General features: G+C 42.2%; 1 protein-coding gene across 1 annotated transcript in view; it reads right to left on the bottom strand.

Annotated features, from left to right (window-relative positions):
- Window positions 1-10379: 10379 nt before the first annotated feature.
- Window positions 10380-13154, bottom strand: part of ACSS1 (acyl-CoA synthetase short chain family member 1) — a 1180850-nt gene continuing 1178075 nt past the window's right edge. The window contains exon 14 of the mRNA XM_086927145.1: window positions 10380-11397. Within this exon, the coding sequence (XP_086783271.1) occupies window positions 11221-11397 (177 nt within the window). The 3' untranslated portion in view covers window positions 10380-11220. The remainder of the gene's footprint in view (window positions 11398-13154) is intronic.

The raw sequence follows: 13154 nt of genomic DNA, 5'->3' as shown, positions 1-13154 counted from the left end.
TCTACCTGGTGGAATAGCATGGGATAGAACTGATTATGACATTTATGGCCCTGTCGAGCTGCTAAAGATTCCACATCAATTTAAGGTTTCCTGGGGTGATTTTGTTTCACCTAGTACATTTTCTGATGATTGGGACTTTGAGACTGTTAATAACATGATGACAGACTTGGAAATGTCAGCAAAATTTGCAAAACATGAATACTTAGATGGTTCATCAAATTATGAAGAAATGTATTGTTTTAATCATTTTGGTCATTATTTGCACAAATCTGCAAATCCTAGAAATGTTTTAACTTATAATCAATTAGCAGCCCGTCCCGACGTTGTCCGGGTCTTATCATTTGTTTAGGACCCATGAGACAACGGGCAGTCACCCAAGCGAGTAGAGCAAAGGGTTATTTACCACGCCTCCATGTGAACGCAGACGCCTATTGAACGCATACGCCCAGGTGCTTGATTGGTATCATAATTTTAGAATGTAGCGCCATTTGCAGTAATTGTCCCCGCAGACACGCTCATTCGCGTGTGGCCCCGGCGCCTTATTATTTTGTATGTACGACCCACATGGCATGAAGGCGACCCACATGGCATGACGTGCGGAACGTAACGGCAATTGTACGCACCTCACGCTTAACGCATACGCCCATTGAAGGCTTTTGCTCCATGTCACGCCCCCCAGCACACGCCCCTAGCGTTTGTCACGCGCATATGCCCATTGAAGGCTTTGCTCCATGTCACGCCCCCAGCACACGCTCCATCGTTTGCCATGCCCCCAGCACACGCCCACAGCACAATGCAGACGTTTACAGAACGCTTTGTTTTTTGTCGTCAGGCTGCGCCCTGCCCACGCCCACAAGGGACTACTTTGCTGGCACGGTTATTTTACGTTTTAAATGTATATGGTCAGAGTCTGCATAGCCTATGTCCTTCTGCTGCAACTGCCCTTTCAAATGCTGTATTGGGTGTTGTGATTGGTGCTGTGGTTACTGAGAACCCGCCTCAAAGGTTTGGGCTCTCTCTTTATAAAAGTAGTATAGATGAGAACATTGTCCAACATCCCCAAAAGGTAGCTCTAAAACATTCTATAGAAAATGTCCATATTTTACAGGTTTTAATGTCACAAACCCAGAAAGCTTTTACTTTAAAAATGTTAACTAGACAGGCATGAAAAGCATGTTGACAAACAAACAGATTTATTCTGCAGCCTTTTATGCTCAATTGTCCACATTAGGCTTTGACTTTTAGAAAGACAACATTGAGACAAAAACAGTTTGGGGCCCAAAAGACTGGCAGGTACAAGGTTTAGAATCATTGTTCAGAGCCTGCATCATCCCAGAACAAATAATGTTTTTAAATGAAACTGTTCAACAGACATCTTGTCTTGCCCAGGCTAAGATAAAAGATTTAAACAAACCGTCCATACCTAAGCCCACACCTGATAGTAATAGAACTACAGATGAGGAGGTAGACGTAAATTATATTTTACAACAAAACAGAACAAATCCTGATTGGAAAAAATGGTTAATCTGGTCCACAGACATGAATAACTGTCAAGATAGATTCCTGAACAAGACACAAGGGTTTACACTAACTCGGCCAAATCCAAGATATGTCCAGAGACAACATCCAGGGATAATAACAACTTACAGTGTAGGAAAACTGTGCCTTGAATGACTACAAAAATCCACACTCCCAGATATAAAACAACATTTATCTTTACTTAAAGATGGCGTTGAATTGCAGGAATTCTTACTTGGTCCTCGCAAACGATGTCATAAACGTTTCATATACGCCGGTATTTACGCTGCTTACAATGAAGCATGGAAAGTCACGCCATTGGAAACAGCTGAACGAATACGAGAAATTGATTGTATTAATTTAGAGAAAGCACTCTCTGTAGTTGACAATGGGTTAACCACTCTGTCGTCCAGAATTTATTCTTTGGACAGCATTGTATCCTCTGCCATCGACATAATGGAACCAGACTTGCTAATGTTACAACATGGCCAGTGTCAATTATGTTCTATAATGCTGTTAGGCTGGACGTTACAAAATTCTTTGTTCTGGCTATGTGCCTTAGCATCTAATCAACACCACGTCATTGTTTTCTGTATTTAACCTCACAGATAAACAAATCTCTTTGGCACAGAGGGGAGCAGACTATAAGGTGCTGAGCAGAGAAAAACTGGAGAGATTACCTTTGACCGTTTCTGAGAAAACATCAGTTGAATGGATAATACATGGCACCATCACGATACCAGTGACAATTTCCCAGTTTCAATATTGCATAAAAGACATACCAGCGGGCCTGTATGAAAGGTTGCATAAGCAATACATAAAGTCGGCCTGGGATTTACCATACACACACAAATGTTGGAGTGGGGAAAAGGAGGTATTTCTTAGTGGTAAAAATTGCAAAACCACATTAAGCGGTACACTTCTGTGTCAAGGCATTAATTTACATGGAGTCGGTGAGGGTTCTTCTAACAACTTATCATGCCTCCTGCAGGGTTCCCCGGCAACAGTGAGAGATCCAATCTTTAGGCAGCTTTCCAATGGGAGCTACATAATGCTGAATGATCACAGCTGTTGTTTAATGATGCCAGCAATAGCCTATCTCGTTAGTGTGTCAGCCAGGGTTACTTGTTGTATGCAAGTATTGTTTCCAAAAACTAAGACAGACGGGGAGTCGCCACTATGGCCTTCACTGAACATCTCTTCTATACGAATTGATACTTTAAGCAGAACGAAAGCCATTCTTTTACAAAAAACTGTGCCACTGACCTCGTCCAAAGAGCCGTATGATCTGCAAGTTGCAAGGTCCTCTGCAGAGATACATGCATTATTAACAACAAACTGCCCAATACATTTTGCAGAAATGTTAGGTCGTATCTTAAACATGTCTGATACCAGCGGTATTGTACATGTATTTAAGATTATTTTACGGGACTGTTAGCACCCCTTGAGGCAGTCCTGGGCATTTTTCATAACTCTGTGCACTCTGTGTTCGGCGGCCTGCCTCTCATCTTGGGACTCGTTGCAGGGATCCTATTTTTATTCCTCCTGCTCCGTTATGGCAAGTCCGGCCACCAGCGATACACAAATTACCATGGAGAATGCTCTTCTGGCAATGACATATTGTGAAAGAATAACACAGATCCTTGGCTTGGCTCGCTTGAGAGATCTGAATACCACATGGATCCTGTCATTCAGACCATTCTGGCAATATTGCATCTTACCTGTTCTACGATGCCGGCTTTGTGGAGAGGAATGAGTGTTAGATATCTGTCTAACACTTCCATCAGCAATGCCAACGGATGTTGACGCTTTACTGGGTCCGGTAGCGGCTCATGTATTGTGTTGCCCCCAATGGCTACCAATCCTGATGACGGCGTTCATTGAGATCTCACCGGCAACTCAAGCTGAAGATGAGATACGAGGACCAACAGGCACACAGGTACCATCTGCGGCGGACATTGCTAATGCGACTGACGCTGACGGCGATGTTTCACATCTGTATACAATTAACCTTCTTAATGAAGTGGTTCAACTTTCATCTACTGTGGTAGATGATTTCTTTGCCAGCCTTGATGATTTAATGTTTTCTCCAGACACCGAGAATGACTTTTGAAGCTCGCACACAGCGTTCTTCGAACTCTGAAATTCGACCTTCACTTTTTCAAAACAAAAGCTTCTAACTTTGGAACTGTATTTTTCTACGATTTGATTTGCCTTTTTTCCAAAACACATTGAACTTTGGCTCAATTTGCTTAAAGTAGAACTATTCTTAGAGAACAAGAATTCTTTCAATACTTCCTAGGAACGATATTGACCTAATACGCACACCAAAAACAAAACAGTTTGTATATTCTGCTATGGGATGGTCTCGACTTTTTCTTCGGTAACTAAGAGCCATTTCATAAATGTAATTTTCGTGATTCATTCGGTTAGCATTGCTAATATCATATCATATGCTTACAATGAAATCATTGCTTTTAAATGCATACTGTACAAATGCTCATTTTATGTGTACAACCATTTTCAAATGCATTTTATGTATTTTTGGGTGGGATTGTAAACACATGCTCTAGATCAGCGTTTCCCAAACTGGGGTCCGCGGACCCCCAGGGGTCCATGACACATTCCCAGGGGGTCCGTAGGCAGCAGTTTTAAAAGCACAGCAACGTTTCTTGTATAATTAGCAGAGTTCGAGCAACAATAAAAGTGTCAAGATAATGCCAGTGATTAATGTACCTGCAGGAGAGAGAGGAGAGTTTTGTTCAGTGGCAGCTTTGACCTAACTAATGTAGCACGTAGGGTAAATGTGCCTACTGCAAAGAGCGCGTAACATTCATTTTAAAAAGCAGATTTTATGTGCATAGGTCCATGGTTACTGCATTTGTCACAGAGATTCTTTTGTTACTGTGCACTTATAAGTGACAATCGTAATCTAGCAGAGGGACCTATAAGCTGTCATCAAAGAGCTGCTTGCAAACGGCATGGTATCAGTTAGAAACTTATGTTTTTTCACAGTCATTCATTATCCCGATGCTGCTAAGAAGATTTTTTTGGGAAGAAATACATTTTTTATGTTAAAGTCAGTGCTAGCTACTGTGTTATGCTCTGAATCCTGAGTTTGTGCTTTTCCAGACCAAGCACTCTTTAAAAATGCCTACCAGTATGAATGACATGTGAACACTACACCTTGTAGTCCCCTTTACCTTATGTAACATTTTCTATACACTGACTTACATGTATGATTGTCGCTATATGTTTGTGATGTAAAGTGCTCTGACATGCTACAATGGTATAAAAGATGCTATAAAACAATGGAAATACATGACAGAGGGGGTATTCCTTCAATATAAAATACTAAGGGCCAGATGTGCGACACGTTTTTATATGCGCAAACGTGTTCGCGAACCCGTTTGTGCATGCAAAAACCTATTGGGCCATGTACATAGCCTATTTCACGAGTCGCAATTTTTTTGCAATTTGCTGAATAGGTTTTGCAACTTGCTATTTGGAAGGGGCATTCCCTTCCAAATAGCGAGTCTCAAAACCATGTACAAATGTTTTGCAACTGCAATTGCGGTCGCAAAACACTAGCAATTATCACCCACTTCAAGTAGATAGTAATGCATTCGCAAATGGGAAGGGGTCCCCAGGGGATCCCGTCCCCTTTGCAAATGCATGCAAAATTATTTTTTAAGGGCAGGCAGTGGTTCCTTTTTCTTTTTTTTTTTTAAATGCATGGAAAACGGGCTGCATTATTTTTACTGCTTTATTTAAAAGCAGTCCCAGACATGGTGGTCTGCTTAGCCCAACAGGCCACCATCCCATGGAGGTCTGGCATTCCCAATGGGCTCGCAAATTGCGAGAGGCTCTTTAATAATAATGAGCCTTGCAATTTGCGACCCCATTGGAAATTCCAAATAGTGTTAAACACACTGTTGTACATTTCATTTAGCGACTCGCAATTTGCCACTCGCAATGGGTCGCCAATTGCAAGGCACTAAATAAAATGGTCGTACAACTGGCCCCAAAATCCTTAGTACTTTGAGTATTTGATTTGTGTGCACATGTGTTTTTTTTATTCAATTGCTGTTTTAATATTTGAAATGTAACTCATACAGATTGCTTGGGGGTCCCCGACTTCCAGTGGTGACTCAATGGGGGTTCTCAGGAGTCAAAAGTTTGGGAACCACTGCTCTAGATTATATGTTTTAGTGCTTGAATTTAGCTGAACATGATAACGTGGAGTGGGTGTTGTATAACATTTTAGGACCCTATTGTAATTTTCCCGATTCATGCCCTTACATAGGTATAAATCACTACATCATTATATAGGCATAAGAATCATAACCATATTTAGACATAGCTCATGCAGTCCAAATACGGCAGGGCTACTTCCACTAGTTCCGAAAATCTACAACAATTTCTTGGAAAACTCTGCTTCAGCAGCTAGGGACTTCCCCTTGCTCGAATACTGACTTGTCCAAGAATTCATGGAGTTTTCAAAGAACTGAGACTCTTTAATGACGTTATTATGTCCACCTTCACGCCAAACTCGGCACCTTCAAGGTGCCCACACTTGCCATAGCAAACACACGGTGGTTTGGAGCAGTTCGACTATCTACTTGCCTGACGCGCACTGCTACTGCAAGTGCCGAAGGAAGCCGACCCTCCAGCAGACGCACTGAGAAATCCAGCTCCAGTGTTTCCAAGCTACTCTTGCGGGTTGTTGGGAAATCGAGTCCTGAGCCTGACCTTCTTCATTCCAAATCAAGGTATGGAGCTGATTAGACCCTAAGAGAAATCTTGGCAAAGAATAGTACATTTATGCTACACCTCACTTACTTCTTCCCTCGTACTAAGCTTAGGTTAGGTACATTGGAATAGGCGTATTTTAAAAGCACCAGTTGAGTACTTTTAGCCTCTGTTATTTATGTATGTATTTATCTTTGATCGAGGCACAATACAATGCTCTTACAGTATTATTTAATTCTACCCTTTTTACTGTATGCATTATATTTTGCAACCAGTTTTTACGATTGTAGCAGTTTATTTCTTATGCTTGAGAAAGAAGACTGTTCAATAAATCCTTTTATTGAAAACGTCCGTCTATCTTTTTCTCTGCACCTCTGGTGAAATGAAGCATGCACGATTGATCTATCTATTGTTTCCACGACTCTGAAGATCAGTTTTATCTTGGGGAAACAAAGTTGTCATGTTTATGCGGTTGTCAGAAACTAAATTCCTTCTAGTGAACTCGAGAACGTTTTTAGTGGCCTCTGAGCTAGCTGGCACTCACAATTAAGTCTAAAATATTTCGATAGAGACCTAGTCCACATAAGTCCTACGTCACATCTATAGGATATATTATTCCAATGCGCAGAGCCTATTGGGAATATAGGAACTACACTACACCTTATTGTGGAGTCATATTGACTTTGCAAGCTCAAAATGTATTTCTGATGTTTGCTCACTTACAGCGCTTCAAGTCAACTAACAAAGGTCCATACGACCAAACAGGAGATATCGTTGATGATTTTACAAAGAGATTAAGGTGTAAGTACCAGCAAGCCATCAACTGCATCACTAACATGGATTACCTTAACCCCTTCCATGCGTCGGACGACCCCTGGCCGTCCGACATCACGGTGGGCGTGTGGGTCGGACGGCCGGGGGCCATCCAAACAGCGCACGTGTTATTTTTTCCAGAAGGTGTTAAGGGTTTTTACAGACACTCTTGAGAAATCAATCACTGTTTTTGCCTGTAAAGTTAATGCTGGGAATATAGGGTCCAGTGGAGACTGGTTTCAAAGTCAGTTTTTCATTGTTGCAAGGTATGCGACCCGGCAGTAAAGAGCCCTGCTCTTACATCTGTTGCCATATTTAGGAGATGGTGGTTTCGATTTTTATAGGTTAATCATCTGTCGAGCACAATCCCTCATTCATCATCTTTCGTTTGTGCCCTCTTTTGTTGTTCACGCCTCTACTCATGAAACAGTGGGATATGGACGTACCCAATGCTCCAAATAAGCAGGTACTGTCTGATACTGGGTACCTGCACTTCTTTATTTTAAAGCTTTACTTTTGAGCTCTGTTGCAATACATTCAATGGAAGAGGACCAGTACTACTCAAGAGCAAATGGGAACTCTAAACAAGGAGTACAGCACTTTAGTATTTCCATTTAAAGCACTAGATGTCCTTGATTGATTCATTCATTATGCCAGGATCTAGAAATGCTTCTGTGCTGAGAAGTCTGCTACTACCGCCATTATAGAGTGCTTGGGAGGTTTTGTCGTCACATGCATGGTGGGTTCCTGGAAAGTGTCTGCTGAGTAATGTATGCAAATGAGGTGAAAGGCACAAGGTCAACAGATCAAAGAGCCATATTGTTCCCTAGACTCAAGTCTTTTGAGAATCCGATACCTCTTCCAAAAGGTCCCCAAGTCAAAGGAATATTTGTAAGCATTGATGATTTTTTAAATGAGATTTGTATCAAATGTGCCAATTAGTGTGCTTGTACAGGTCGTTTGGAATATGTCTTAATTTATGCGTTCTTTATATTATACCCACCTTTATATTGCTTCTATTAAAACGCCAAAAATGATATTCGGTATCCCTTACTTTGAACGTGTTTTCACATTCACTTGACAAGTTCAGACAAGAATTTTGAAGGTTCAGTAAAGTCAGATTTACCAGCGACCAAATCCTTTGCATTATTGACCACAAAAAATTAAATATTACGATTAGAGTGCTAAAAAAATCACTAGAGTATTCAACTTCCCATCTTTGTTTAATTTAAGCCGGTGATTGCAGGTGGGGCCAACCTGCACTCCTTTTTGGGAACCAGGATTTATTTTTAATCATCAGACTACGACCAGATCAAGAGAGAGATATAGGAAGCAAAATTTAAAGGAAGAGGGAGATGGAAAACAGTGAAAACATTGACAAATGGAGAAAGAAGGGATAAAAAGGAACCTACAAGAGCGAGCTATTGGGCCAAGGAGATCATACTGGTGAATGAAAAAGGCAAGAGGTGAAATCAGCCCAAACAGCCTTGGAAGTCTGCAACCCCATCATTCGTCAGCAGCTGCTGAGAAAAAAAATGGTCTCCAGCCCTTATTAGTGTACAAATTAAGAACTGAGTTCCACCACCTCTTGACCCCGCCCCAGGGACCCCTCTATGGGCCTATGATACAACTACCCCAATAATCAGAAATAAGATTTACCAACTGCAAGGTTACAATATGTGTACAGAGCTGAAATGAGAGGTTAATCAAGAAAAGAGGGACCAATGAACCATTCATAGTGGAGTTACACAAGAATTCATGGAGTTTTCAAAGAACTGAGACTCTTTAATGACGTAATTATGCCCACCTTTATGCCAAACTCTGCACCTTCAAGGTATAAATATGCCCACACTTGCCATAGCAAACACACGGTGGTTTGGAGCAGTTCGACTATCTACTTGCCCGACGCGCCCTGCTACTGCAAGTGTCGAAGGAAGCCGACCCTCCAGCAGACGCACTGAGAGAGACGCTGTCTTTTCTCTTGCCGAGAAATCCAGCTTCAGTGTACCCCCCCCCCCGCAGTCCCCTCCCCACCCACCCACTGGAGTTCTCCTGGCACTCTAATTCATACTCACTGGGTCACTCTCATGGACTTCTTTAAATTTTTTCTCTTGCCCTGCCCGCCATTTTGCTGCTGTTCTCTCTGCCACTTTTCTCTGGACCCTGACCCGCCATCTTGTCCATTCCCTCGTCCTTTCCCCTTTTCCCTCGTTTCCCCCTTGACGATCCTTAAATGTTTCTTCCTTTTTCTGATTTGCCTTTTCTCCATACCCTTGTATTCCTCCCACCCTCCCTTTGGTGTTGTGACTGCATCCCCCCTCTGACTCCACTTAATGGAATTCTGCTCTCCTGGTTTTTTGGGTCTTGACCTGAGAAAATCTACTATTTGTATATATATGTATATAGAGAGAACTCTAATCACTAGTATATGCAGTAGACCTGTGTACTATCTACCATTCCTATGTGTCTCTTAGAGTATATCCATGTGTATCCCTTCCTTGAATATCTCTTCCTTGTGTGACTTCATAACTTGTACATTTGCAATTTTTTCTGTTTGTACCTTTTATGTAATGCATGTAATCCTAAGTCCTTATGTATCACAACTGGTTCTTATGTAAAGCGCTCTGACACCTTCGGGTAATGTTCGCGCTATATAAAACTGCATTAAATAAAATATTCAGGAATCAAATCACCAGGTTTATTCAAGTGTTTAAAACATTTTGTACATTCATTATTCAGCATGAGCATCCACGCTCTCACTAATGTTGATTAGCCCCAGCACAGTGTATTAAATATTAAGGTCTTTACAAAAGTGCTTTTAAAAGTGCACTGCGTGGGGCATGAGAATGTATCTGTAGCATACTCAAGAACCAATAGGCAAAATGTGTGCGCAAGTGACAGGGGCACTTAGGAGAACGTTATGATTTATCCATTGACCTCAGAAAGGCATGGGAGTCATCTGTTGGCCATGAAGGTTAAAAAGTATTTTCAGTGTATTTTAAGGCAATGACATGTCGGCACCCTCCATAGCAGCTTTGAGGTGGTCTTCATCCCGTCCTACTTTTTTAGCCAATAAGATTTGGCATGCTGGGACTTATAGTTTACTTGCCCGTTTCTAGATAAGTGACTGTGTCCCAAGACACGTTGTGCTTAGGCTGGCAGGATGGATCAGTGAGTTAAACACTCCCTGAAATGCAGTGTTCTGCTGTTCATGAGTTCAAATATCAGCAGAACAAACTCAGCCTTTCATTTCCTTCTTCCAAGGTCAATAAATAATGTACCAATACAATGGGTGATATATTCATTTGTTATTTGCAGTGTTTAAAAGGACAGAAGTGCACTATCGCACACTTATTAGAATTTTTATTATGATTAAAGAACAGGATTGACTGACGATCAACTCTCCGTTGACCGTTCGACACTCGCTTCGAAATTCTGACTCAGACGGGATCACCTGCAGCTCTGTCCGCACGTTACAACAGTACTTTAGTCCAGGCCTTCGACAGATACATTCAGAAAGTGCCAAGATTGTTCAAGGAGTTGTTCGCGCTTCAGTTCAGGAGGAGGTAAAATGACCTGACAGGGTCTGTCTACTGTCATTCTGCTGACGCATTCATGTTAGCAGGAAAGTGATTCACACTGTGTACAATTGTTATTTCATGCTGAATGAACTGGAACTCTCGGTTCTGTACTGTGCGCCACTGACGTTAGTCCAGCCATAGAGGAAAAACAGTAAGGTGTAATTGGAGGAGTTGTTAAGTACCTGGATTGGCCGCCATTAGTGGTAAATACAAGTGGAAATGTCATTGAAAATGTTCCTCTGTGGCCTTTCACTTGCGAGTGAGCACCTAACAGGTAACAAATAGAAACTCCAAAGCATGTGCCGCAACATTTGCAAACACCACCAAGGAGGCGTACAGAGGAAATATCTCTACATGTTGACATTGCCCACTCGGTACCACAGCTTGTCTGTTCACAAAGCTTTATAAGCCAAGGCCCCATTAACACGCATTTGTCTATCTCTAGCCAAAATGTCTCAAGGAGAGGCTATGCAGCAAGGCACTATTTTTTGTCTTGATAAAAAACCCTTTATTGTATCTACACATCCCACCACCAGCATTGCAGGAGGCCTTCGCCTTAAGAAGATGGCTGCTCAGTCTTGTATTTGGCATAGGTCTCCAAGATCTCAGTGACGACAGAGGGATCGTCCAGTGTGCTGACATCTCCCAGGTCGTCGTGCTGGTCTGTGATGATTTTCCGCAGGACTCTTCTCATGATTTTCCCAGATCGAGTTTTAGGAAGGCGCTTCACCACCTTTGGGAGAAAAGAACATCAGTAAGGTGTGCCTAACATTTCTAGATGTAAACACTAAACAGAACACTGGATAAAAACACAGACAAGTTAGGGACCCGGAGCTGTCAGCTATTGAGATGGAACGTGGTGTCTAGAGAAAAGGTAAATAACAGTTATTTTAAGTTGTGGTGTGAATTCAAAATGTGCACTTTTCCACTCGAGATGCCAATAAAGTGGTGGGCTCTAGGCCCACATACTTGACAAAAGGATGACCATGACAGGAGGTGTATGGTACTAGAACTGGCCTCGTGCACTTAGGCCCTTTTATTGGCAGGGTCACCTGACTGGTGACGTCTGTGTTGGATGGGTGTGGAGACAGCTCTCCAAGGAGTGGATCATTATCAGGCATATGCTGAACACTAGAACGTGTCCAGCAGGACTCTACAAAGCCAAGGAATGCTCAAAGAAGGAAAACAATTATAGAACGTGGTATGCCTTTCAAATTGTATATTGTCTCCAACATCTGCAAAACGGAGTCAGTTTGAAGAGGCAGTCTGTTTATGTACTGCACTTCATGAGTGGTAGACACAAATTATATGCCGCTTCCTACACAGTTGGTTTTGTACGATTTTGAGCAGGGAATTAGAGCCGGGTCTAAGATACCGCAGCCTGCATCTACACTTCCAGGGAGAGGTAAACGGCTAGACTGTCAACCTCCTCATCAATAGCCAGTCTCCCTGACAATGTGACACCCATGTTGCTGGGCACCAGCAGACATGCCTCCTGCATCCCCTTTCTCTTTTAAAGGTTGGTAAGGGGAGCTCTACCAACACTGGCTCTGTGTTTGGGAGAAGCCTAAATGTGCGACAGCCACTGACATTCGGTGACAGACATGATGTTGGAAGTCCCACTCTTTGTATGGTGGGGAATCCCAACACCATGCCCACCATGTCTTTTCCAGTTAAAGACCAGTATTCACAGCATAGAGGCCCTGAACCAGAAAAAGGGACCTAGGACTCCCATTCGCTGACAGAAATCTCCCAGCATATCAGGGTCATTGATTTTTACATTTTCCACAAAAAATCTCCGAAATCAGAATTTTTCAGGCAAGCCGGGGCTCAAGCAGAGAAGAGAGTATCTTCTGGAAATGGATCTGTTCGGTGACTGCCCTGCAACAGCATAAATGTAGCCCTGAGAGCCTGATTTAGAGTGTGGTGGTGAATGAAAACCCTTATAATTTTGGAATCAAATTTAAATGCTAAGTCCGGAGAATGATTTACCAACTGATTTTCCTTCTCTAAAGAAGGAATTCAGTAGGTGAAATTAGAGGATTTTCTATATCCACCAAACTTTAAATTAGGACCCACGTAAGCAATATGAGGCTGCTGTACAGAGGGAGCATGCAGCACGTGAAGAATTGATGCATGCATGGATGATGCATAAGAGTGTATAGTGGAGTACTGTCTACCTCGTTACAACAAGTAGGAAGAGGGACAGGCTTTATCGGTCCGGCGGCCCCCATCTCTAACCAATGTATATTTAGCTATGTTTCGCCATGAGCATAAAAGAAGCAAATGGACCGATGAGACATAATGTAAGTGTATGATGCTACAGCAAAATTAGGTAGACCATGGGACAAATTATATATCAGATGCGCATTCCTGATTCGTGCTCTGGCACATCCTTAATTCTGGGCAAATGTAGATGAATTATTTAACCAGTGACATTAATACAGTAAGCTAGATAAGGGGGTTGACTTGACACCTTCTGACATACAT

The sequence above is a fragment of the Lissotriton vulgaris genome, chromosome 6 (genome assembly GCF_964263255.1).
Source record: "Lissotriton vulgaris chromosome 6, aLisVul1.2, whole genome shotgun sequence".
Lineage (NCBI taxonomy): Eukaryota > Metazoa > Chordata > Amphibia > Caudata > Salamandridae > Lissotriton > Lissotriton vulgaris.
This window is presented reverse-complemented; position numbering and strand designations above follow the sequence as displayed.